Source organism: Staurois parvus, unplaced genomic scaffold (genome assembly GCF_062004578.1).
Source record: "Staurois parvus isolate SC_StPar_1 unplaced genomic scaffold, SC_StPar_1.0 ptg000039l, whole genome shotgun sequence".
In the NCBI taxonomy this organism is placed as follows: domain Eukaryota; kingdom Metazoa; phylum Chordata; class Amphibia; order Anura; family Ranidae; genus Staurois; species Staurois parvus.
In genome coordinates, this window is record NW_028317835.1 from 465,799 (window position 1) to 490,196 (window position 24,398).

Here is a 24,398-nt window from a genome sequence, read left to right on the forward strand (position 1 = left end):
CACACTCCTCTCCTGTACATACCCATCACTGTCATACACCCACACTCCTCTCCTGTACATACCAATCACTGTTATTCCCCCCCCCACTCCTCTCCTGTGCATACCGATCACTGTCAAACCTCCGTACTCCTCTCCTGTACATACCGATCACCGTCATACCTCCACACTCCTCAGCTATACATACCAATCACTGTCATACCTCGACACTCCTCTCCTGTACATAACGATCACTGTCATACTGTACCTCCACACTCCTCTCCTGTACATACAGATCACTGTTATACCTCCACACTCCTCTCCTTTTCGTACCCATCACTGTCATACCCCCACACTCCTCTCCTGTACATACCGATCACTGTCATACCCCCCACACTCTTCTCCTGTACATATCGATCACTGTCATACCTCCACACTTCTCTCTTGTACATATCGATCACTGTCATACCTCCACACTCCTCAGCTATACATACCGATCACTGTCATACCCTCCACACTCCTCTCCTGTACATACCGATCACTGTCATACCTCCACACTCCTCAGCTATACATACCGATCACTGTCATACCTCGACACTCCTCTCCTGTACATATCAATCACTGTCATACCTCCCACACTCCTCTCCTGTACATACTCATCACTGTCATACCTCCACACTCCTCTCCTGTATATATCGATCACTGTCATACCTCCACACTCCTCTCCTGTACATACCAATCACTGTCATACCTCCACACTCCACTCCTTTACATTCCGATCACTGTCATACCCCCCACACTCCTTTCCTGTACATATTGTTCACTGTCATACCTTCACACTCCTCTCCTGTACATACCGATCACTGTCATACCCCCCACACTCCTTTCCTGTACATACCCATCACTGTCATACCTCCCACACTCCTCTCCTGTACATACCGATCACTGTCATACCCCCCATACTCCTCTGCTGTACATAAAGATCACCGTCATACCTCCACACTCCTCTCCTGTACATACCTATCACTGTCATACCTCCACACTACTCTCCTGTACATACCCATCACTGTCATACCTCCACACTCCTCTCCTGTACATACCGATCACTGTCATACCTCCCATACTCCTCTGCTGTACATACCGATCACCGTCATACCTCCACACTCCTCTCCTGTACATACCCATCACTGTCATACCTCCGTACTCCTCTCCTGTACTTACCTATCACTGTCATACCTCCACACTCCTCTCCTGTACATACCTATCACTGTCATACCTTCACACTCCTCTCCTGTACATACCCATCACTGTCATACCTCCGCACTCCTCTCCTGTACATACCGATCACTGTCATACCCCCCACACTCCTCTCCTGTACATACCGATCACTGTCATACCTCCGCACTCCTCTCCTGTACATACCAATCACTGTCATACCCCCCACACTCCTCTCCTGTACATACCAATCACTGTCATACCTCCACACTCCTCTCCTATACACACCGATCACTGTCATACCTCCTCACTCCTCTCCTGTACATACCGATCACTGTCATACCTCCCATACTCCTCTCCTGTACATACCCATCACTGTCATACCCCCCACACTCCTCTCCTGTACATACCAATCACTGTCATACCTCCGCACTCCTCTCCTGTACATACCAATCACTGTCATACCCCCCACACTCCTCTCCTGTACATACCGATCACTGTCATACCTCCACACTCCTCTCCTGTACATATCGATCACTGTCATAAACCCCACACTCCTGTTCTGTACATACCTATCACTGTCATACCTCCGTACTCCTCTCCTGTACATACCGATCACTGTCATACCTCCACACTCCTCTCCTGTACATACTCATCACTGTCATACCTCCACACTCCTCTCCTGTACATACAGATCACTGTCATACCTCCACACTCCTCTCCTGTACATACCCATCACTGTCATACCCCCCACACTCCTCTCCTGTATATACCGATCACTGTCATACCTCCACACTCCTCTCCTGTACATACCCATCACTGTCATACCTCCCACACTCCTCTCCTGTACATACCGATCACTGTCATACCTCCGTACTCCTCTCCTGTACATACCCATCACTGTGATACCTCTACACTCCTCTCCTGTACATACATATCACTGTCATACCTCCACACTCCTCTCCTGTACATACCGATCACTGTCATACCTCCGTACTCCTCTCCTGTACATACCGATCACTGTCATACCTCTACACTCGTCTCCTGTACACAAAGATCACTGTCATACCTCCACACTCCTCTCCTATACATACCCATCACTGTCATACCTCCGTACTCCTTTCCTGTACATACCATTCACTGTGATACCTCCACACTCCTCTCCTGTACACACTGATCACTGTCATACTTCCGTACTCCTCTCCTGTACATACCGATCACTGTCATACCTCCACACTCCTCTCCTGTACACACCGATCACTGTCATACCTCCACACTCCTCTCCTGTACATACCGATCACTGTCATACCTCCGTACTCCTCTCCTATACATACCGATCACTGTCATACCTCCGTACTCCTCTCCTGTACATACCCATCACTGTTATACCTCTACACTCCTCTCCTGTACATACCTATCACTGTCTTACCTCCACACTCCTCTCCTGTACACACCGATCACTGTCATACCTCCACACTCCACTCCTTTACATACCGATCACTGTCATACCTCTACACTCCTCTCCTGTACATACCGATCACTGTCATACCCCCCACACTCCTTTCCTGTACATATTGTTCACTGTCATACCTTCACACTCCTCTCCTGTACATACCGATCACTGTCATACCCCCCACACTCCTTTCCTGTACATACCCATCACTGTCATACCTCCCACACTCCTCTCCTGTACATACCGATCACTGTCATACCCCCGATACTCCTATGCTGTACATACCGATCACCGTCATACCTCCACACTCCTCTCCTGTACAGACCCATCACTGTCATACCTCCACACTCCTCTCCTGTACATACCTATCACTGTCATACCTCCACACTACTCTCCTGTACATACCGATCACTGTCATACCTCCACACTCCTCTCCTGTACATACCCATCACTGTCATACCTTCACACTCCTCTCCTGTACATACCGATCACTGTGATACCCCCCACACTCCTTTCCTGTACATACCCATCACTGTCATACCTCCCACACTCCTCTCCTATACATACCGATCACTGTCATACCCCCCATACTCCTCTGCTGTACATACCGATCACCGTCATACCTCCACACTCCTCTCCTGTACATACCCATCACTGTCATTCCTCCACACTCCTCTCCTGTACATACCTATCACTGTCATACCTCCACACTACTCTCCTGTACATACCCATCACTGTCATACCTCCACACTCCTCTCCTGTACATAACGATCACTGTCATACCTCCCATATTCCTCTGCTGTACATACTGATCACCGTCATACCTCCACACTCCTCTCCTGTACATACCCATCACTGTCATACCTCCGTACTCCTCTCCTGTACATACCTATCACTGTCATACCTCCACACTCCTCTCCTGTACATACCTATCACTGTCATACCTCCACACTACTCTCCTGTACATACCCATCACTGTCATACCTCCACACTCCTCTCCTGTACGTACCTATCACTCTCATACCTCCACACTACTCTCCTGTACATACCCATCACTGTCATACCTCCACACTCCTCTCCTGTACATACCGATCACTGTCATACCTCCCATACTCCTCTGCTGTACATACCGATCACCGTCATACCTCCACACTCCTCTCCTGTACATACCCATCACTGTCATACCTCCGTACTCCTCTCCTGTACATACCTATCACTGTCATACCTCCACACTCCTCTCCTGTACATACCTATCACTGTCATACCTCCACACTACTCTCCTGTACATACCCATCACTGTCATACCTCCACACTCCTCTCCTGTACATACCGATCACTGTCATACCTCCAAACTCCTCTCCTGTACATACCGATCACTGTCATACCCGCCACACTCCTCTCCTGTACATACCAATCACTGTCATACCTCCGTACTCCTCTCCTGTACATACAGATCACTCTCATATCTCCACACTCCTCTCCTGTACATACCGATCACTGTCATACCTCCCACACTCCTCTCCTGTACATGCCGATCACTATCATACCTCCGTACTCCTCTCCTGTACATACCGATCACTGTCATACCTCCACAATCCTCTCCTGTACATACCGATCACTGTCATACCTCCGTACTCCTCTCCTTTACATACCCATCACTATCATACCTCCGTACTCCTCTCCTGTACATACCCATCACTGTCATACCTCCACACTCCTCTCCTGTACATACCGATCACTGTCATACCTCCACAATCCTCTCCTTTACATACCCATCACTATCATACCTCCGTACTCCTCTCCTGTACATACCCATCACTGTCATACCTCCGTACTCCTCTCCTTTACATACCCATCACTATCATACCTCCGTACTCCTCTCCTGTACATACCGATCACCGTCATACCTCCGCACTCCTCTAATTAAACATACCGATCACCGTCATACCTCCACACTCCTCTCCTGTACATACCGATCACTGTCATACCCGCCACACTCCTCTCCTGTACATACCAATCACTGTCATACCTCCGTACTCCTCTCCTGTACATACAGATCACTCTCATATCTCCACACTCCTCTCCTGTACATACCGATCACTGTCATACCTCCCACACTCCTCTCCTGTACATGCCGATCACTGTCATACCTCCCACACTCCTCTCCTGTACATACCGATCACTATCATACCTCCGTACTCCTCTCCTGTACATACCGATCACTGTCATACCTCCACAATCCTCTCCTGTACATACCGATCACTGTCATACCTCCGTACTCCTCTCCTTTACATACCCATCACTATCATACCTCCGTACTCCTCTCCTGTACATACCCATCACTGTCATACCTCCACACTCCTCTCCTGTACATACCGATCACTGTCATACCTCCACAATCCTCTCCTGTACATACCGATCACTGTCATACCTCCGTACTCCTCTCCTTTACATACCCATCACTATCATACCTCCACACTCCTGTCCTGTACATACCGATCACCGTCATATCTCCGCACTCCTCTAATTAAACATACCGATCACTGTCATACCTCCACACTCCTATCCTTTTCGTACCCATCACTGTCATACCCCAACACTCCTCTTCTGTACGTACCCATCACTGTCATACCCCCACACTCCTCTCCTGTACATACCCATCACTGTCATACCCCCCCACACTCCACTCCTGTGCATACCGATCACTGTCAAACCTCCGTACTCCTCTCCTGTACATACCGATCACCGTCATAGATCCACACTCCTCTCCTGTACATACCGAGCACCGACATACCTCCGCACTCCTCTCCTTTTCGTACCCATCACTGTCATTCCCCCACATTCCTCTTATGTACATACCGATCACTGTCATACGCCCCACACTCCTCTCCTGTACATATCGATCACTGTCAAACCCCCCACACTTCTCTCCTGTACATACCGATCACTGTCATACCTCCACACTCCTCAGCTGTACATACCGATCACTGTCATACCTCCACACTCCTCTCCTGTACATATCATTCACTGTCATACCTCCCACACTCCTTTCCTGTACACACCGATCACTGTCATACCTCCATACTCCTCTCCTGTACATACCGATCACTTTCATACCTCTACACTCCTCTCCTGTACACACCGATCACTCTCATACCTCCACACTCCTCTCCTGTACATACTGATCACTGTCATACCCCCCACACTCCTTTCCTGTACATATTGTTCACTGTCTTCCCTTCACACTCCTCTCCTGTACATACCGATCACTGTCATACCCCCCACACTCCTCTCCTGTACCTACCCATCACTGTCATACCTCCCACACTCCTCTCCTGTACATACCGATCACTGTCATACCTCCACACTCCTCTCCTTTACATATCCATCACTGTCATATCCCCCACACTCCTCTCCTTTACATACCCATTACTGTCATACCTCCGCACTCCTCTCCTGTACATACCGATCACTGTCATACCTCCGTACTCCTCTCCTGTACATACCGATCACTGTCATACCTCCGCACTCCTCTCCTGTACATACCGATCACTGTCATGCCCCCCCACACTCCTCTCCTGTACATACCGATCACTGTCATACCCCCCACACTCCTCTCCTGTACATACCCATCAATTTCATACCTCCTCACTCCTCTCCTGTACATACCCATCACTGTCATACCTCTGCACTCCTCTCTTGTACATACCGATCACTGTCATACATCCACACTCCTCTCCTGTACATACCGATCACTGTCATACCTCCACACTCCTCTCCTGTACATACCCATCACTGTCATACCTCCGTACTCCTCTCCTGTACATACCCATCAATGTCATACCTCCGCACTCCTCTCCTGTACATACCGATCACTGTCATACCCCCCACACTCCTCTCCTGTACATACCGATCACTGTCATACCTCCGCACTCCTCTCCTGTACATACCAATCACTGTCATACCCCCCACACTCCTCTCCTGTACATACCAATCACTGTCATACCTCCACACTCCTCTCCTATACACACCGATCACTGTCATACCTCCTCACTCCTCTCCTGTACATACCGATCACTGTCATACCTCCCACACTCCTCTCCTGTACATACCGATCACTGTCATACCTCCGTACTCCTCTCCTGTACATACCGATCACTGTCATACCTCCCACATTCCTCTCCTGTACATACCGATCACTGTCATACCCCCCACACTCCTCTCCTGTACATACCGATCACTGTCATACCTCCGTACTCCTCTCCTGTACATACCGATCACTGTCATACCTCCACACTCCTCTCCTGTACATACTCATCACTGTCATACCTCCACACTCCTCTCCTGTACATACAGATCACTGTCATACCTCCACACTCCTCTCCTGTACATAGCCATCACTGTCATACCCCCCACACTCCTCTCCTGTATATACCGATCACTGTCATACCTCCACACTCCTCTCCTGTACATACCCATCACTGTCATACCTCCCACACTCCTCTCCTGTACATACCAATCACTGTCATACCTCCGTACTCCTCTCCTGTACATACCCATCACTGTGATACCTCTACACTCCTCTCCTGTACATACATATCACTGTCATACCTCCACACTCCTCTCCTGTACATACCGATCACTGTCATACCTCCGTACTCCTCTCCTGTACATACCGATCACTGTCAAACCTCTACACTCGTCTCCTGTACACAAAGATCACTGTCATACCTCCACACTCCTCTCCTATACATACCCATCACTGTCATACCTCCGTACTCCTTTCCTGTACATACCATTCACTGTGATACCTCCACACTCCTCTCCTGTACACACTGATCACTGTCATACTTCCATACTCCTCTCCTGTACATACCGATCACTGTCATACCTCCACACTCCTCTCCTGTACACACCGATCACTGTCATACCTCTACACTCCTCTCCTGTACATACCGATCACTGTCATACCCCCCACACTCCTTTCCTGTACATATTGTTCACTGTCATACCTTCACACTCCTCTCCTGTACATACCGATCACTGTCATACCCCCCACACTCCTTTCCTGTACATACCCATCACTGTCATACCTCCCACACTCCTCTCCTGTACATACCGATCACTGTCATACCCCCCATACTCCTCTCCTGTACATACCGATCACTGTCATACCTCCACACTCCTCTCCTGTACATACTCATCACTGTCATACCTCCACACTCCTCTCCTGTACATACAGATCACTGTCATACCTCCACACTCCTCTCCTGTACATACCCATCACTGTCATACCCCCCACACTCCTCTCCTGTATATACCGATCACTGTCATACCTCCACACTCCTCTCCTGTACATACCCATCACTGTCATACCTCCCACACTCCTCTCCTGTACATACCAATCACTGTCATACCTCCGTACTCCTCTCCTGTACATACCCATCACTGTGATACCTCTACACTCCTCTCCTGTACATACATATCACTGTCATACCTCCACACTCCTCTCCTGTACATACCGATCACTGTCATACCTCCGTACTCCTCTCCTGTACATACCGATCACTGTCATACCTCTACACTCGTCTCCTGTACACAAAGATCACTGTCATACCTCCACACTCCTCTCCTATACATACCCATCACTGTCATACCTCCGTACTCCTTTCCTGTACATACCATTCACTGTGATACCTCCACACTCCTCTCCTGTACACACTGATCACTGTCATACTTCCATACTCCTCTCCTGTACATACCGATCACTGTCATACCTCCACACTCCTCTCCTGTACACACCGATCACTGTCATACCTCTACACTCCTCTCCTGTACATACCGATCACTGTCATACCCCCCACACTCCTTTCCTGTACATATTGTTCACTGTCATACCTTCACACTCCTCTCCTGTACATACCGATCACTGTCATACCCCCCACACTCCTTTCCTGTACATACCCATCACTGTCATACCTCCCACACTCCTCTCCTGTACATACCGATCACTGTCATACCCCCCATACTCCTCTGCTGTACATACCGATCACCGTCATACCTCCACACTCCTCTCCTGTACATACCCATCACTGTCATACCTCCACACTCCTCTCCTGTACAAACCTATCACTGTCATACCCCCACACTCCTCTCCTGTACATACCCATCACTGTCATACCTCCACACTCCTCTCCTGTACATACCTATCACTGTCATACCTCCACACTACTCTCCTGTACATACCCATCACTGTCATACCTCCACGCTCCTCTCCTGTACATACCGATCACTGTCATACCTCCCATACTCCTCTGCTGTACATACCGATCACCGTCATACCTCCACACTCCTCTCCTGTACATACCCATCACTGTCATACCTCCGTACTCCTCTCCTGTACATACCTATCACTGTCATACCTCCACACTCCTCTCCTTTACATACCTATCACTGTCATACCTCCACACTACTCTCCTGTACATACCCATCACTGTCATACCTCCACACTCCTCTCCTGTACATACCGATCACTGTCATACCTCCAAACTCCTCTCCTGTACATACCGATCACTGTCATACCCGCCACACTCCTCTCCTGTACATACCAATCACTGTCATACCTCCGTACTCCTCTCCTGTACATACCGATCACTCTCATATCTCCACACTCCTCTCCTGTACATACCGATCACTGTCATACCTCCCACACTCCTCTCCTGTACATGCCGATCACTGTCATACCTCCCATACTCCTCTCCTGTACATACCCATCACTGTCATACCCCCCACACTCCTCTCCTGTACATACCAACCACTGTCATACCTCCGCACTCCTCCCCTGTACATACCAATCACTATCATACCCCCCACACTCCTCTCTTTTACATACCGGTCACTGTCATACCTCCGTACTCCTCTCCTGTACATACCGATCACTGTCATACCTCTACACTCCTCTCCTGTACACACCGATCACTGTCATACCTCCACACTCCTCTCCTGTACATACCGATCACTGTCATACCTCTACACTCCTCTCCTGTACCTACCGATCACTGTCATACCCCCACACTCCTTTCCTGTACATATTAGTCACTGTCATACCTTCACACTCCTCTCCTGAACATACCGATCACTGTCATACCCCCCACACTCCTCTCCTGTACATACCCATCACTGTCATACCTCCACACTCCTCTCCTGTACATACCGATCACTGTCTTACCTCCGTACTCCTCTCTTGTACACACCGATCACTGTCATACCTCCACACTCCTCTCCTGCACACACTGATCACAGTCATACTTCCGTACTCCTCTCCTGTACATACCGATCACTGTCATACCTCCACACTCCTCTCCTGTACATACCGATCACTGTCATACCTCCACACTCCTCTCCTGTACACACCGATCACTGTCATACCTCCACACTCCTCTCCTGTACATACCGATCACTGTCATACCTCCGTACTCCTCTCCTATACATACCGATCACTGTCATACCTCCGTACTCCTCTCCTGTACATACCCATCACTGTGATACCTCTACACTCCTCTCCTGTACATACCTATCACTGTCATACCTCCACACTCCTCTCCTGTACATACCGATCACTGTCATACCTCCGTACTCCTCTCCTGTACATACCGATCACTGTCATACCTCTACACTCCTCTCCTGTACACACCGATCACTGTCATACCTCCACACTCCTCTCCTGTACATACCGATTACTGTCATACCTTCGTTCTCCTCTCCTGTACATACCGATCACTGTCATACTTCTACACTCCTCTCCTGTACACACCGATCACTGTCATACCTCCACACTCCTCTCCTTTACATACCGATCACTGTCATACCTCTACACTCCTCTCCTGTACATACCGATCACTGTCATACCCCCCACACTCCTTTCCTGTACATATTGTTCACTGTCATACCTTCACACTCCTCTTCTGTACATACCGATCACTGTCATACCCCCCACACTCCTCTACTGTACATACCCATCACTATCATACCTCCCACACTCCTCTCCTGTACATACCGATCACTGTCATACCCCCCATACTCCTCTGCTGTACATATAGATCACTGTCATACCTCCACACTCCTCTCCTGTACATACCCATCACTGTCATACCTCCACACGCCTCTCCTGTACATACCTATCACTGTCATACCTCCACACTCCTCTCCTTTACATACCCATCACTGTCATACCTCCACACTCCTCTCCTGTACATACCCATCACTGTCATACCTCCGTTCTCCTCTCCTGTACATACCGATCACTCTCATATCTCCATACTCCTCTCCTGTACATACCCATCACTGTCATACCTCCCACACTCCTCTCCTGTACATACCCATCACTGTCATACCTCCACATTCCTCTCCTGTACATACCCATCACTGTCATACCTCCGTACTCCTCTCCTGTATATACCGATCACTGTCATACCTCCACACTCCTCTCCTGTACATACCGATCACTGTAATACCTCCACACTCCTCTCCTTTACATACCGATCACTGTCATACCTCCACACTTCTCTCCTGTACATACCCATCACTGTCATACCCCCACACTCCTCTCCTGTACATACCGATCACTGTTATACCCCCCCACACTCCTCTCCTGTGCATACCGATCACTGTCAAACCTCCGTACTCCTCTCCTGTATATACCGATCACCGTCATACCTCCGCACTCCTCTCCTGTACATACCGATCACCGTCATACTGTACCTCCACACTCCTCTCCTGTACATACAGATCACTGTCATACCTCCACACTCCTCTCCTTTTCGTACCCATCACTGTCATACCCCCACACTCCTCTTCTGTACGTACCCATCACTGTCATATCCCCACACTCCTCTCCTGTACATACCAATCACTGTCATACCCCCCCACACTCCTCTCCTGTGCATACCGATCACTGTCAAACCTCCGTACTCCTCTCCTGTACATACCGATCACCGTCATAGATCCACACTCCTCTCCTGTACATACCAATCACCGTCATACCTCCGCACTCCTCTCCTTTTCGTACCCATCACTGTCATTCCCCCACACTCCTCTTATGTACATACCGATCACTGTCATACCCCCCACACTCCTCTCCTGTACATATCGATCACTGTCAAACCCCCCACACTTCTCTCCTGTACATACCGATCACTGTCATACCTCCACACTCCTCAGCTGTACATACCGATCACTGTCATACCTCCACACTCCTCTCCTGTACATATCATTCACTGTCATACCTCCCACACTCCTTTCCTGTACACACCGATCACTGTCATACCTCCATACTCCTCTCCTGTACATACCGATCACTTTCATACCTCTACACTCCTCTCCTGTACACACCGATCACTCTCATACCTCCACACTCCTCTCCTGTACATACTGATCACTGTCATACCCCCCACACTCCTTTCCTGTACTTATTGTTCACTGTCTTACCTTCACACTCCTCTCCTGTACATACCGATCACTGTCATACCCCCCACACTCCTCTACTGTACCTACCCATCACTGTCATACCTCCCACACTCCTCTCCTGTACATACCGATCACTGTCATACCTCCACACTCCTCTCCTTTACATATCCATCACTGTCATATCCCCCACACTCCTCTCCTTTACATACCCATTACTGTCATACCTCCGCACTCCTCTCCTGTACATACCGATCACTGTCATACCTCCGTACTCCTCTCCTGTACATACCCATCACTGTCATACCTCCGCACTCCTCTTCTGTACATACCGATCACTGTCATGCCCCCCAACACTCCTCTCCTGTACATACCGATCACTGTCATACCCCCCACACTCCTCTCCTGTACATACCCATCAATTTCATACCTCCGCACTCCTCTCCTGTACATACCCATCACTGTCATACCTCTGCACTCCTCTCTTGTACATACCGATCACTGTCATACCTCCACACTCCTCTCCTGTACATACCGATCACTGTCATACCTCCACACTCCTCTCCTGTACATACCGATCACTGTCATACCTCCCATACTCCTCTCCTGTACATACCCATCACTGTCATACCCCCCACACTCCTCTCCTGTACATACCAACCACTGTCATACCTCCGCACTCCTCCCCTGTACATACCAATCACTATCATACCCCCCACACTCCTCTCTTTTACATACCGGTCACTGTCATACCTCCGTACTCCTCTCCTGTACATACCGATCACTGTCATACCTCTACACTTCTCTCCTGTACACACCGATCACTGTCATACCTCCACACTCCTCTCCTGTACATACCGATCACTGTCATACCTCTATACTCCTCTCCTGTACCTACCGATCACTGTCATACCCCCCACACTCCTTTCCTGTACATATTAGTCACTGTCATACCTTCACACTCCTCTCCTGTACATACCGATCACTGTCATACCCCCCACACTCCTCTCCTGTACATACCCATCACTGTCATACCTCCACACTCCTCTCCTGTACATACCGATCACTGTCTTACCTCCGTACTCCTCTCTTGTACACACCGATCACTGTCATACCTCCACACTCCTCTCCTGTACACACTGATAACAGTCATACTTCCGTACTCCTCTCCTGTACATACCGATCACTGTCATACCTCCACACTCCTCTCCTGTACATACCGATCACTGTCATACCTCCACACTCCTCTCCTGTACACACCGATCACTGTCATACCTCCACACTCCTCTCCTGTACATACCGATCACTGTCATACCTCCGTACTCCTCTCCTATACATACCGATCACTGTCATACCTCCGTACTCCTCTCCTGTACATACCCATCACTGTGATACCTCTACACTCCTCTCCTGTACATACCTATCACTGTCATACCTCCACACTCCTCTCTTGTACATACCGATCACTGTCATACCTCCGTACTCCTCTCCTGTACATACCGATCACTGTCATACCTCTACACTCCTCTCCTGTACACACCGATCACTGTCATACCTCCACACTCCTCTCCTGTACATACCGATTACTGTCATACCTTCGTTCTCCTCTCCTGTACATACCGATCACTGTCATACTTCTACACTCCTCTCCTGTACACACCGATCACTGTCATACCTCCACACTCCTCTCCTTTACATACCGATCACTGTCATACCTCTACACTCCTCTCCTGTACATACCGATCACTGTCATACCCCCCACACTCCTTTCCTGTACATATTGTTCACTGTCATACCTTCACACTCCTCTTCTGTACATACCGATCACTGTCATACCCCCCACACTCCTCTACTGTACATACCCATCACTATCATACCTCCCACACTCCTCTCCTGTACATACCGATCACTGTCATACCTCCCATACTCCTCTGCTGTACATATAGATCACTGTCATACCTCCACACTCCTCTCCTGTACATACCCATCACTGTCATACCTCCACACTCCTCTCCTGTACATACCTATCACTGTCATACCTCCACACTCCTCTCCTTTACATACCCATCACTGTCATACCTCCACACTCCTCTCCTGTACATACCCATCACTGTCATACCTCCTAACTCCTCTCCTTTACATACCGATCACTGTCATACCTCCACACTCCTCTCCTGTACATACCAATCACTGTCATACCTCCGTTCTCCTCTCCTGTACATACCGATCACTCTCATATCTCCACACTCCTCTCCTGTACATACCCATCACTGTCATACCTCCCACACTCCTCTCCTGTACATACCCATCACTGTCATACCTCCACATTCCTCTCCTGTACATACCCATCACTGTCATACCTCCGTACTCCTCTCCTGTATATACCGATCACTGTTGTCATGGAAATTTTGTATTGTTGGTCGAACTTTAAATGTGTCATATATTCGTGTTATTCATATGTCTCTCGTGTGGCTTAATTAAAGCTCTGAAGGCTGCAATTGGGCCATGCGCATGTACAATGTATGTATTACAGTACTCAGCTTGGTAATGGATGAGATGGCAGATCTGCGCTTATAGACCGGCGTGTATACCACCACGGCATTCCATGCGAATGCTGCTGTCAGTGGACCGTGGGCCTGTATCCGCATATCAGCAGCATGGTACCACGTGGGCTTCATAACGCAATGCGCAAGCGGTGTGAACTCCACGTGTAGGCTTATGCATATCTTACAACCCATTACTAATCTGAACTGTATCTCGGATGGATGTGTTTTAATAAAGATCGTATCGGGCCCATCCAGGTACAGACTGATATTTTTAGGGAGTGCTTGTGCAGAGAATTTTGCATACCAATAGAAGCTAGTAGGACAGGAAATATGACCTCAGATGGCTCATAGGGGGGAAGGGGAGGAAGTCTGCTGACCTCAGAAGACTCATGGGGGAGGACCAGTGATAGATAATAGCAAAGGCTATGCTCCAATTGGAATGTACATCCTCTGTATAGGCAATCCCCATTGCATTGTTCGGTGGGAGGGGATTGACTTTATTCATGTGGGGGGCATGTGTGTATTTTTAATAAAACAGAGAGCTGGGTCTAAAATCAGCCCTTATGTGGATTGCAACCAGCCTTAGAGTGTCGTGTGATCATTCTAGGGTAACGGAGCTCCAATTCTCCCACAATTCAACAGAACCAAAGTATTTGGATGGGCAGGAATCGTGTAGTTTAGCTGCAGTCGTGGTAAGCGGGATTCGCACAGCTTTATGGGGGATTTCTGCACATCCAACTGCGAGTACTCACGGTAAGGAGAAATTCGTTAAAGCGAATTTCCAAGACAGTTTGGCGAGCCTGGTGGATACTAACGCGTATTCTTGCGTAGCTAACCTAGAACGAGGGGGGAATGGCCATCATGAACTAGCAAAAAGTATGCCGGCACATTTCAGGTCTCTCTGCCATTAAGAGGATCGCTTTTTGCGTGTTCGTGTGGCTGATTTCGCTCTCTGTTAGCTAACAAGAAATACCGCTTGGCAAGGACCTCATTTTTTGTCCTAAACTCTTGATTTGTGGGTGAAAGACAAGGGTTTGTCTCTGCGGAGAGCAGCAGAGGGGTGGGTTTGGTTGGCTGGATTTGGTCAAGTTTAAAAATCTTCCAACCAAAAATTAAACGGGTATATGTTTTAGTGGGTAAAAGTTGTTGCATAGTGTTAGGTAAGTATTTGTGGGCTGTAGGTACTGTGGTGATTGCTTTACCCCCTCCACGCGAGGTAATTATTACAGTGCTGAAAGGCTTAGGTTAATTGTTAACTGTTGTAAGATCTGTGTTATGTGGTCTGTACAATGTTTTGTGGTACTACTGCTCCCAGCAAGCATGCAGCAGGGGGTCCTTTCTGTTACATGTGCATGTTAGTGTGATATGTTGGTGTTTTATGTCCGTTCTGTGATTGTGCCCAAATTGTGTTGTATGTGTACTTCATATTGTTGTGTAATTGTCCAGTGTATGTTCTGTCTAAAAGTCTGTTTTATGTAAGAGGCAATTTTGAGGCTAGAGTCTGCCGTGTGTTTCCCTGTGGGGGGTCATTCTAGTGTTACCATGTGCTTCCCTGTGGGGGGTCATTCTAGTGTTACCATGTGCTTCCCTGTGGGGGGTCATTTTCTTGACTAAACCACATGGACTCCTTTTGTTTGGTGGCCATTTTGTTGGCTACCAAATGTGCAGTAATCTCTATGCAATGTGCATGAAGTTTCCTATATGCATTTGACCCATATTGTGTTTTTAATCCAAATTTTTTACAGTTTCATTTGTTTGCTTTTAGCTTTAAATTTGCGTATTGCCAGCCAATTTAAAGTGTATTAAGCGAGTTTTCCCTTCACGTGTTCCACATTTAATGAGCGCGGTGTAGTCTGGGTTTTTGCACATAGATTTCTTGTATAGTGATTATGTTTTTCTTGTGTTTTTCCTGTTAAAAGTAGTTCCTTATTGTAAAGCGGGTTTGTTTTAAGCTGCTGTGTCACGTGTTTCACGTCCAGCAGACTTTTTGTGTAAACGGTTCTAGGTGGTTGCAGTAAAGATTGCGTGTATAACGTGGATCGTTTAGCGGTGCTGATAGGAGTGATTTTTGCGTCAGCAACAAGGTTACTTTTGGCGCAGTTTTTCGGTTTACCTCTGTGTAATTGTTTTACTGTGAAACGTCCCGTGTTTTTCATAAGGATCCACTTTGTCCTTTTTAACAGTTTTTCAGGTTGAAAAAGGGTTTTTCTGTGTGTATTAGGAAAGTTTTTTCTTTACACAAATTTCCTTAAGGTCAGTTAGCAGGTTTCTGCCCAACCAGTGACCCCTAAGTAACATCCAAGAACCCCTCTTTTTGTTTTGACTTGTGTTAGCTACTGTGTGCAGGGAGAGAAAAGCCACTTTCATCATTGTGCGGTGTGGCCTGCCAAACACAGTGGGTGATGAGAACCACATAAATTACGCTGTGCGAGTGGGCGGTCCAGGGAAGTAACACTTAGCCTGGTTACCACAAACACTTCGGGTGGTCAGGATCACATAAATTACGCTGTGCTGGGAAAGTGGTGGAATCAGGCCTCTCGGTAGGATCCCACCGAGTGCTCCAGGGGGTAAACAGGTACCCGGACGCGGGATATATACCAGTGACTAGTCACGATGGGCAGTAGTCAGTCCATGAAGAGAGAGGGGGAACCAGCCCTCTTCAGGGTAAGGACAGCTGCACAACTGATGAAGGTGAGTTTGGGGGGGAAGTCTACAGAACCCCTCAAAAGGTGGAATAAATGGTCGAAGGGTACCAGATGGGAAATTCCCCGAGAAGGTACATTTGACGCATGGAGGTGGGAAAAATTCATCTCTGAATTTGAACCACGGATGCAGGCGTCAGAACTAGAGATCGCACAGCTATGGCTTCACAGGTCAATCCGATTAGGGAAGCAGGGCATACATAAACTGGTGTCTGTCCGGAAGAACCAGGTGATGTATACCTGGCCTCCAGAGGGAATAAAACAGGAAGATCCGGTGTCAGAGGTGGAGGAAGCTCTTTCAGGGCTGACTCTACTAAGGCAGGCAGGATCAGGGTCTGCTGGGGTTCCCCAACAACCAACAGTGGCTGAGATAAGTATAACTGCACCTGTCTCTTCTGTTAGTGACGTCACTCTTGACATACCTTCTGTGTCTTCTGTCTCTATGCCTCAGCCTCTGCCTCTACCTCTCCCTTCTCCCTGCTTCACCCCAGCTCCTTCTGTTTCCAACTATGAAGCCTACTCAACAACCGATTTGCAGACTATCTGTGAATCAAGGGGAATAGACACCCGGTTAAAAAACAGGGCGGATTGCATCAAAGCGCTACGAACCACTGATCAGACCCCTGCCCCCCAGCTATACCCTGATCTGAGGGACCTCAAACCTGAAGGTGCAGTAAGCGAGGTGGTTAATCTAAGCCCACCGATGATGCTGGGTCAGCCCTTGCACTCTTCCCGGACCGAGGCCTATCCAGTCAGGGTGCAGCAATTTGAAGGTCCTCCCAATGCACGGGGGGAACGGACTTTAGGGGAACGGGTAGTTTGGCATGTCCCCTTCACCCCGGCAGAGATCCGCACTATTCTGGCTGAGCTCCCGGACTATCGAGTCAATCCGAGAGGATTTGCTCGAATGTTTGGACAAAACCAGTTCAGCTATGGTATGAGCGGGTCAGATTGTGCACAGATCCTACGGGCAAAGGTGGGCATGGAAGTGGCCAGTACAGTGATTGCAGGGTGCTCTATAACCACGCATGAGGAGATGACTTCAGGGGGCAAAGAGTTCTGTACACAGCTAAAGGCAAAGCTTCCAGAAATGTATGGTGCTACCTCTACTACGGACATGATGAAGCTCACCCAGGGTCCTAATGAGGAAAGCGCCTGCTTCTGGCGCCGTCTCAAGCAGACGGCACTGGATGCGGATCTGGAAGTTGGACCTGATGCTCCAACTGAAGGGGTAAAGGTGACCGCGACGCACATTCTGTTGCGGGCCAAATTTTTGGAAGGCATCAATACTAAAATTCGGGAAAGGCTGGTTCTGGCCCGACCCGAATATAATGAGATGTCTATCCCTGCTATCCTTTCCACTCTTGCGGCAATAGAGAGGGAAATGGATAGAAGAAAACAAGACAAGGCCAAAGTTCTTATGTCCCAGACCCCACACGAAAAACCAAGGGATCTGGGTCACAGGAAGGATAGGCCCCCACCCAGGTGCTTCCAGTGCCACCAAACGGGGCACATGAGGAGGAGCTGTCCCCAATTACCTAAAGGTCGGTGGCAGTTCATTCCTGATGAGTCCTCCGCCCCTATGACCACCATGGTAAGTAACTCCTATGAATTCTCATAGGAAGTTGACAAATCGGTGTCGGCCCAGATCCATCTTTTTCTAGAGGAATTAAAATATCCCCTCCCTTGCCTCACTGACACCGGTGCAGCAAGAACGGTCCTGCGAAAACAGGACATCCAAGGCAAGGTACCCCTCTCAGGGGAAAGCCCTCCTAACCCCTACTAACCTCACTATCAAACGATGCACTATTCTTAACCCAGCTTCTCTTCTTCCTGTGTCGGAAGATGAGAAGGGGGGGGAGGACAGCAATGACAGTGCTGAATTTTGCAACACGACTAACAATACTAACACCTCTTCTGCTAACATGTCTTCTTTGTCCACTACTAACCTCTCTTCCAAAGGACACGACTGCATTTCTTTGGTGGAACTGGAGTCAGCGGCGACACACCCCATATCACCCCGAGAGTAGCGGTAAGGTTGAACGTCTTCCGTTACCCAAAAACCTTGGCCTGAGTGTCTCCCCATTGCCCCCTATTCCATCCGGAATGCCCCTCGGCAACCACATGGGCTGTCACCCTACGAGGTGTTGTTTGGGGGACTTCCCAAAACAGGGTTGTACTTTCCTCAACAGTTGTCGTCTTTGCATTCACAGCTTACAGGTTATGTGCAATCTCTGCAACGGGAGCTGCAGAAGATACACCATCGGGTTCGCGAATCGCTCCCCGATCCAAATGCAATAACAGGTGTTCTTTCTATTGAGCCAGGTGATTGGGTCGTCCTAAAGAAACATCAAAGAACCGGACTCGAGCCACGGTTCACCGGACCATACCAAGTCCAGCTGACGACACCTACCTCACTCAAACTCGAGGGACGAGACAACTGGGTGCACGCAAGCCACTACAAGAAGCTTTTCAGCTACACCAGAGAATGAGGGGTGTCATTTTCCTTTTTCTTTTTGTTTGTATGTCATACATGTGTGTGAACGGAGGAAAAGACGGCAGATACCCCAACCTTTTATTTAAAATGCACCTGCGTTTAGCCAGAACCGCCAACAAAACCAACTGTTGGGTATGCTCTAAGCCCCCACCCAGTCATCACATGTCCGCAATGGCCGCTGTTCATGCCCTATATGACATCCGCGTCGGCATGAAAAAGCAAGGGACCCCTGGTCAGCCCCCACGTAGACATTTGTCGGTAGAACTTAATGACACATTTTTAGCAGGTAACATCAGTTTCAGCACCAATATTAGCTCTAGCTCCTGTAGGGCCCTCACCAGTCCATTATGGGTAACTGGGCAGCTAGGCAGCCCTCAGGTGTGCTTTAACATCAGCTTTGGCACAGGTAACAAGTTTGTTGGGACTACCACCTGCGAGGGAGGTATAACTGTCAATCTGACTAACCAGACTTCCCTTCTGAGTAACCACACTGACCGACCAGACCACGTGTGTTGGAAGGACGGATGTGATGTGCAGACTGAGGGAGCAATCCCCCAGTCTGTGCAACTGTTGCTCAGTGCCAGAGGCCGAACGAGGAACTCCTCCTGTTCTGCTCTGACAGGTCCATACTATTTTCTGTGTGGTTCGGCAGCCTATAGAACATTCCCCCAGAACGCGAAAGGTTCGTGTGCCCTCATAAAGCTAGTCCCCGCATCCTATGTAGTGATGGACCATGAAGAGTTGATGGTCCACAAGAAGGTAAGGATGGCAGGGAGAGTTCGCAGGGAACTGTTCTCTGAGGGCGACCAGGCATGGGCTTGGTTCCCCTCATGGACAGGATGGGGAATAGAACTTATGAAGCGCCTGAACAATTTTTCTGTCATCGTGGATAGTATGTTTAACGAGACCGTAGAGGCTGTCAGAGAAATTGCCCAAGAACAACGGCAGATGGGAATTTTAGTGCTTCAGGAGAAGATGGCCCTTGATTATCTTTTAGCCGCCAAAGGGGGGTTCTGTGAGTTCATCGGAGAGGATTGTTGTACTTGGATAGAAGACACCGATGACAAGGTCCAGGCCCATATGGACAAAGTTAGTGAACTACAGGGAAAAGCTAGAGCTATAGCTAGTGAGGGTTGGAATCCGTTCAAGGGTTTGGGAGGATTGGGAGATTTCCTGTTCTCCATCGGATCTTGGTTGAAGGAAGTGGGAGTGTATATCCTGATGCTTCTCTTTTTCATCTGCCTTTTATATGCCGCGGTGAGATGTTCCTGTTGCCTCATCGACCGTGTAAGCCAAGCTCGGGCAGACGACCACATCTCCATGCCCGCTCCGGGGATCCCACTCCAACCACTGATCGGGGGAAGACCTCACCAACCAACCACCTTCTCTACAGATTACGTCCTGGCTTCCCTCTAATTTATCTCTCTGAAGACCACATTCTCCAAGACCTTCAAGCAAGCTTCAAGCCTCATCATTGTTTGTGTCTGCGATTTGGAAAACTGTCTGGGTCGAGACCAGCCTTGTGTGGTCCCGTCTGCAGGGGTAATTTGAGAATCTATTGCTGGATCTCCCCAGACCACCGTGGGATCACAAGCTTTATTCATACCACAAGTCTGTTTGTGGTTTTTGCAAGAGCCTTCCTGTAGTGAAGGTTCCAACGCTCTTGAGGATCATCGCTTCAATCAAGCCTGTTTGCGTCGAGTCTGCGTCGGGTCTTGTTGTTTCAGGTACCCCGTGGAGCTTTATTCTCAGGGACAACTACAGGAACTCTTTGAAGTTTGAGACTACACCCATCAAGCTGAAGAAGATCAAGAAGGGACACGAGGAGAATATGATAAAACAGGAGGGAATGTCATGGAAATTTTGTATTGTTGGTCGAACTTTAAATGTGTCATATATTCGTGTTATTCATATGTCTCTCGTGTGGCTTAATTAAAGCTCTGAAGGCTGCAATTGGGCCATGCCATGTACAATGTATGTATTACAGTACTCAGCTTGGTAATGGATGAGATGGCAGATCTGCGCTTATAGACCGGCGTGTATACCACCACGGCATTCCATGCGAATGCTGCTGTCAGTGGACCGTGGGCCTGTATCCGCATATCAGCAGCATGGTACCACGTGGGCTTCATAACGCAATGCGCAAGCGGTGTGAACTCCACGTGTAGGCTTATGCATATCTTACAACCCATTACTAATCTGAACTGTATCTGGGATGGATGTGTTTTAATAAAGATCGTATCGGGCCCATCCAGGTACAGACTGATATTTTTAGGGAGTGCTTGTGCAGAGAATTTTGCATACCAATAGAAGCTAGTAGGACAGGAAATATGACCTCAGATGGCTCATAGGGGGGAAGGGGAGGAAGTCTGCTGACCTCAGAAGACTCATGGGGGAGGACCAGTGATAGATAATAGCAAAGGCTATGCTCCAATTGGAATGTACATCCTCTGTATAGGCAATCCCCATTGCATTGTTCGGTGGGAGGGGATTGACTTTATTCATGTGGGGGGCATGTGTGTATTTTTAATAAAACAGAGAGCTGGGTCTAAAATCAGCCCTTATGTGGATTGCAACCAGCCTTAGAGTGTCGTGTGATCATTCTAGGGTAACGGAGCTCCAATTCTCCCACAATTCAACAGAACCAAAGTATTTGGATGGGCAGGAATCGTGTAGTTTAGCTGCAGTCGTGGTAAGCGGGATTCGCACAGCTTTATGGGGGATTTCTGCACATCCAACTGCGAGTACTCACGGTAAGGAGAAATTCGTTAAAGCGAATTTCCAAGACACTGTCATACCTCCACACTCCTCTCCTGTACATACCGATCACTGTAATACCTCCACACTCCTCTCCTTTACATACCGATCACTGTCATACCTCCACACTCCTCTCCTGTACATACCCATCACTGTCATACCCCCACACTCCTCTCCTGTACATACCGATCACTGTTATACCCCCCCACACTCCTCTCCTGTGCATACCGATCACTGTCAAACCTCCGTACTCCTCTCCTGTATATACCGATCACCGTCATACCTCCGCACTCCTCTCCTGTACATACCGATCACAGTCATACTGTACCTCCACACTCCTCTCCTGTACATACAGATCACTGTCATACCTCCACACTCCTCTCCTTTTCGTACCCATCACTGTCATACCCCCACACTCCTCTTCTATACGTACCCATCACTGTCATATCCCCACACACTCCTCTCCTGTACATACCAATCACTGTCATACCCCCCCACACTCCTCTCCTGTGCATACCGATCACTGTCAAACCTCCGTACTCCTCTCCTGTACATACCGATCACCGTCATAGATCCACACTCCTCTCCTGTACATACCGATCACCGTCATACCTCTGCACTCCTCTCCTGTACATACCAATCACTGTCATACCCCCCCACACTCCTCTCCTGTGCATACCGATCACTGTCAAACCTCCATACACCTCTCCTGTACAAACCGATCACTGTCATACCTCCACACTCCTCTCCTGTACATACCGATCACTGTAATTCCTCCACACTCCTCTCCTGTACACACTGATCACTGTCATACCTCCACACTCCTCTCCTGTACATACCGATCACTGTCATACCTCCGTACTCCTCTCCTATACATACCCATCACTGTCATACCTCCGTACTCCTCTCCTGTACATACCATTCACTGTGATACTTCTACCATCCTCTCCTGTACATACCGATCACTGTCTTACCTCCGTACTCCTCTCTTGTACACACCGATCACTGTCATACCTCCACACTCCTCTCCTGTACACACTGATCACTGTCATACATCCGTACTCCTCTCCTGTACATACCGATCACTGTCATTCCTCCACACTCCTCTCCTGTACATACCGATCACTGTCATACCTCCACACTCCTCTCCTGTACACACCGATCACTGTCATACCTCCACACTCCTCTCCTGTCCTTACCGATCACTGTCATACCTCCGTACTCCTCTACAAAACATACCGATCACTGTCATACCTCCGTACTCCTCTCCTGTACACACCGATCACTGTCATACCTCCACACTCCTCTCCTGTACATACCGATCACTGTAATTCCTCCACACTCCTCTCCTGTACACACTGATCACTGTCATACCTCCACACTCCTTTCCTGCACATACCGATCACTGTCATACCTTCGTACTCCTCTCCTATACATACCCATCACTGTCATACCTCCGTACTCCTCTCCTGTACATACCATTCACTGTGATACTTCTACCATCCTCTCCTGTACATACCGATCACTGTCATACTTCCGTACTCCTCTCCTGTACATACTGATCACTGTCATTCCTCCACACTCCTCTCCTGTACATACCGATCACTGTCATACCTCCACACTCCTCTCCTGTACCTACCGATCACTGTCATACCTCCACACTCCTCTCCTGTCCTTACCGATCACTGTCATACCTCCGTACTCCTCTCCTATACATACCGATCACTGTCATACCTCCGTACTCCTCTCCTGTACATACCCATCACTGTGATACCTCTACACTCCTCTCC

General features: G+C 48.7%; 2 protein-coding genes across 2 annotated transcripts in view; both read left to right on the plus strand.

The window, feature by feature from the left end:
- LOC149470530 (uncharacterized) overlaps positions 1-22,430 on the plus strand; it is a 41,425-nt gene extending 18,995 nt beyond the window's left edge. Inside the window, exon 2 of the mRNA XM_089662654.1 lies at positions 19,680-22,430. Coding sequence (XP_089518780.1) covers positions 19,843-21,267 — 1,425 coding nt within the window. The 5' untranslated portion in view covers positions 19,680-19,842 and the 3' untranslated portion in view covers positions 21,268-22,430. The remainder of the gene's footprint in view (positions 1-19,679) is intronic.
- Positions 1-24,398, plus strand: part of LOC149470528 (uncharacterized) — a 235,815-nt gene that overhangs the window by 101,965 nt on the left and 109,452 nt on the right. The gene's annotated exons all lie outside the window — the stretch shown is intronic.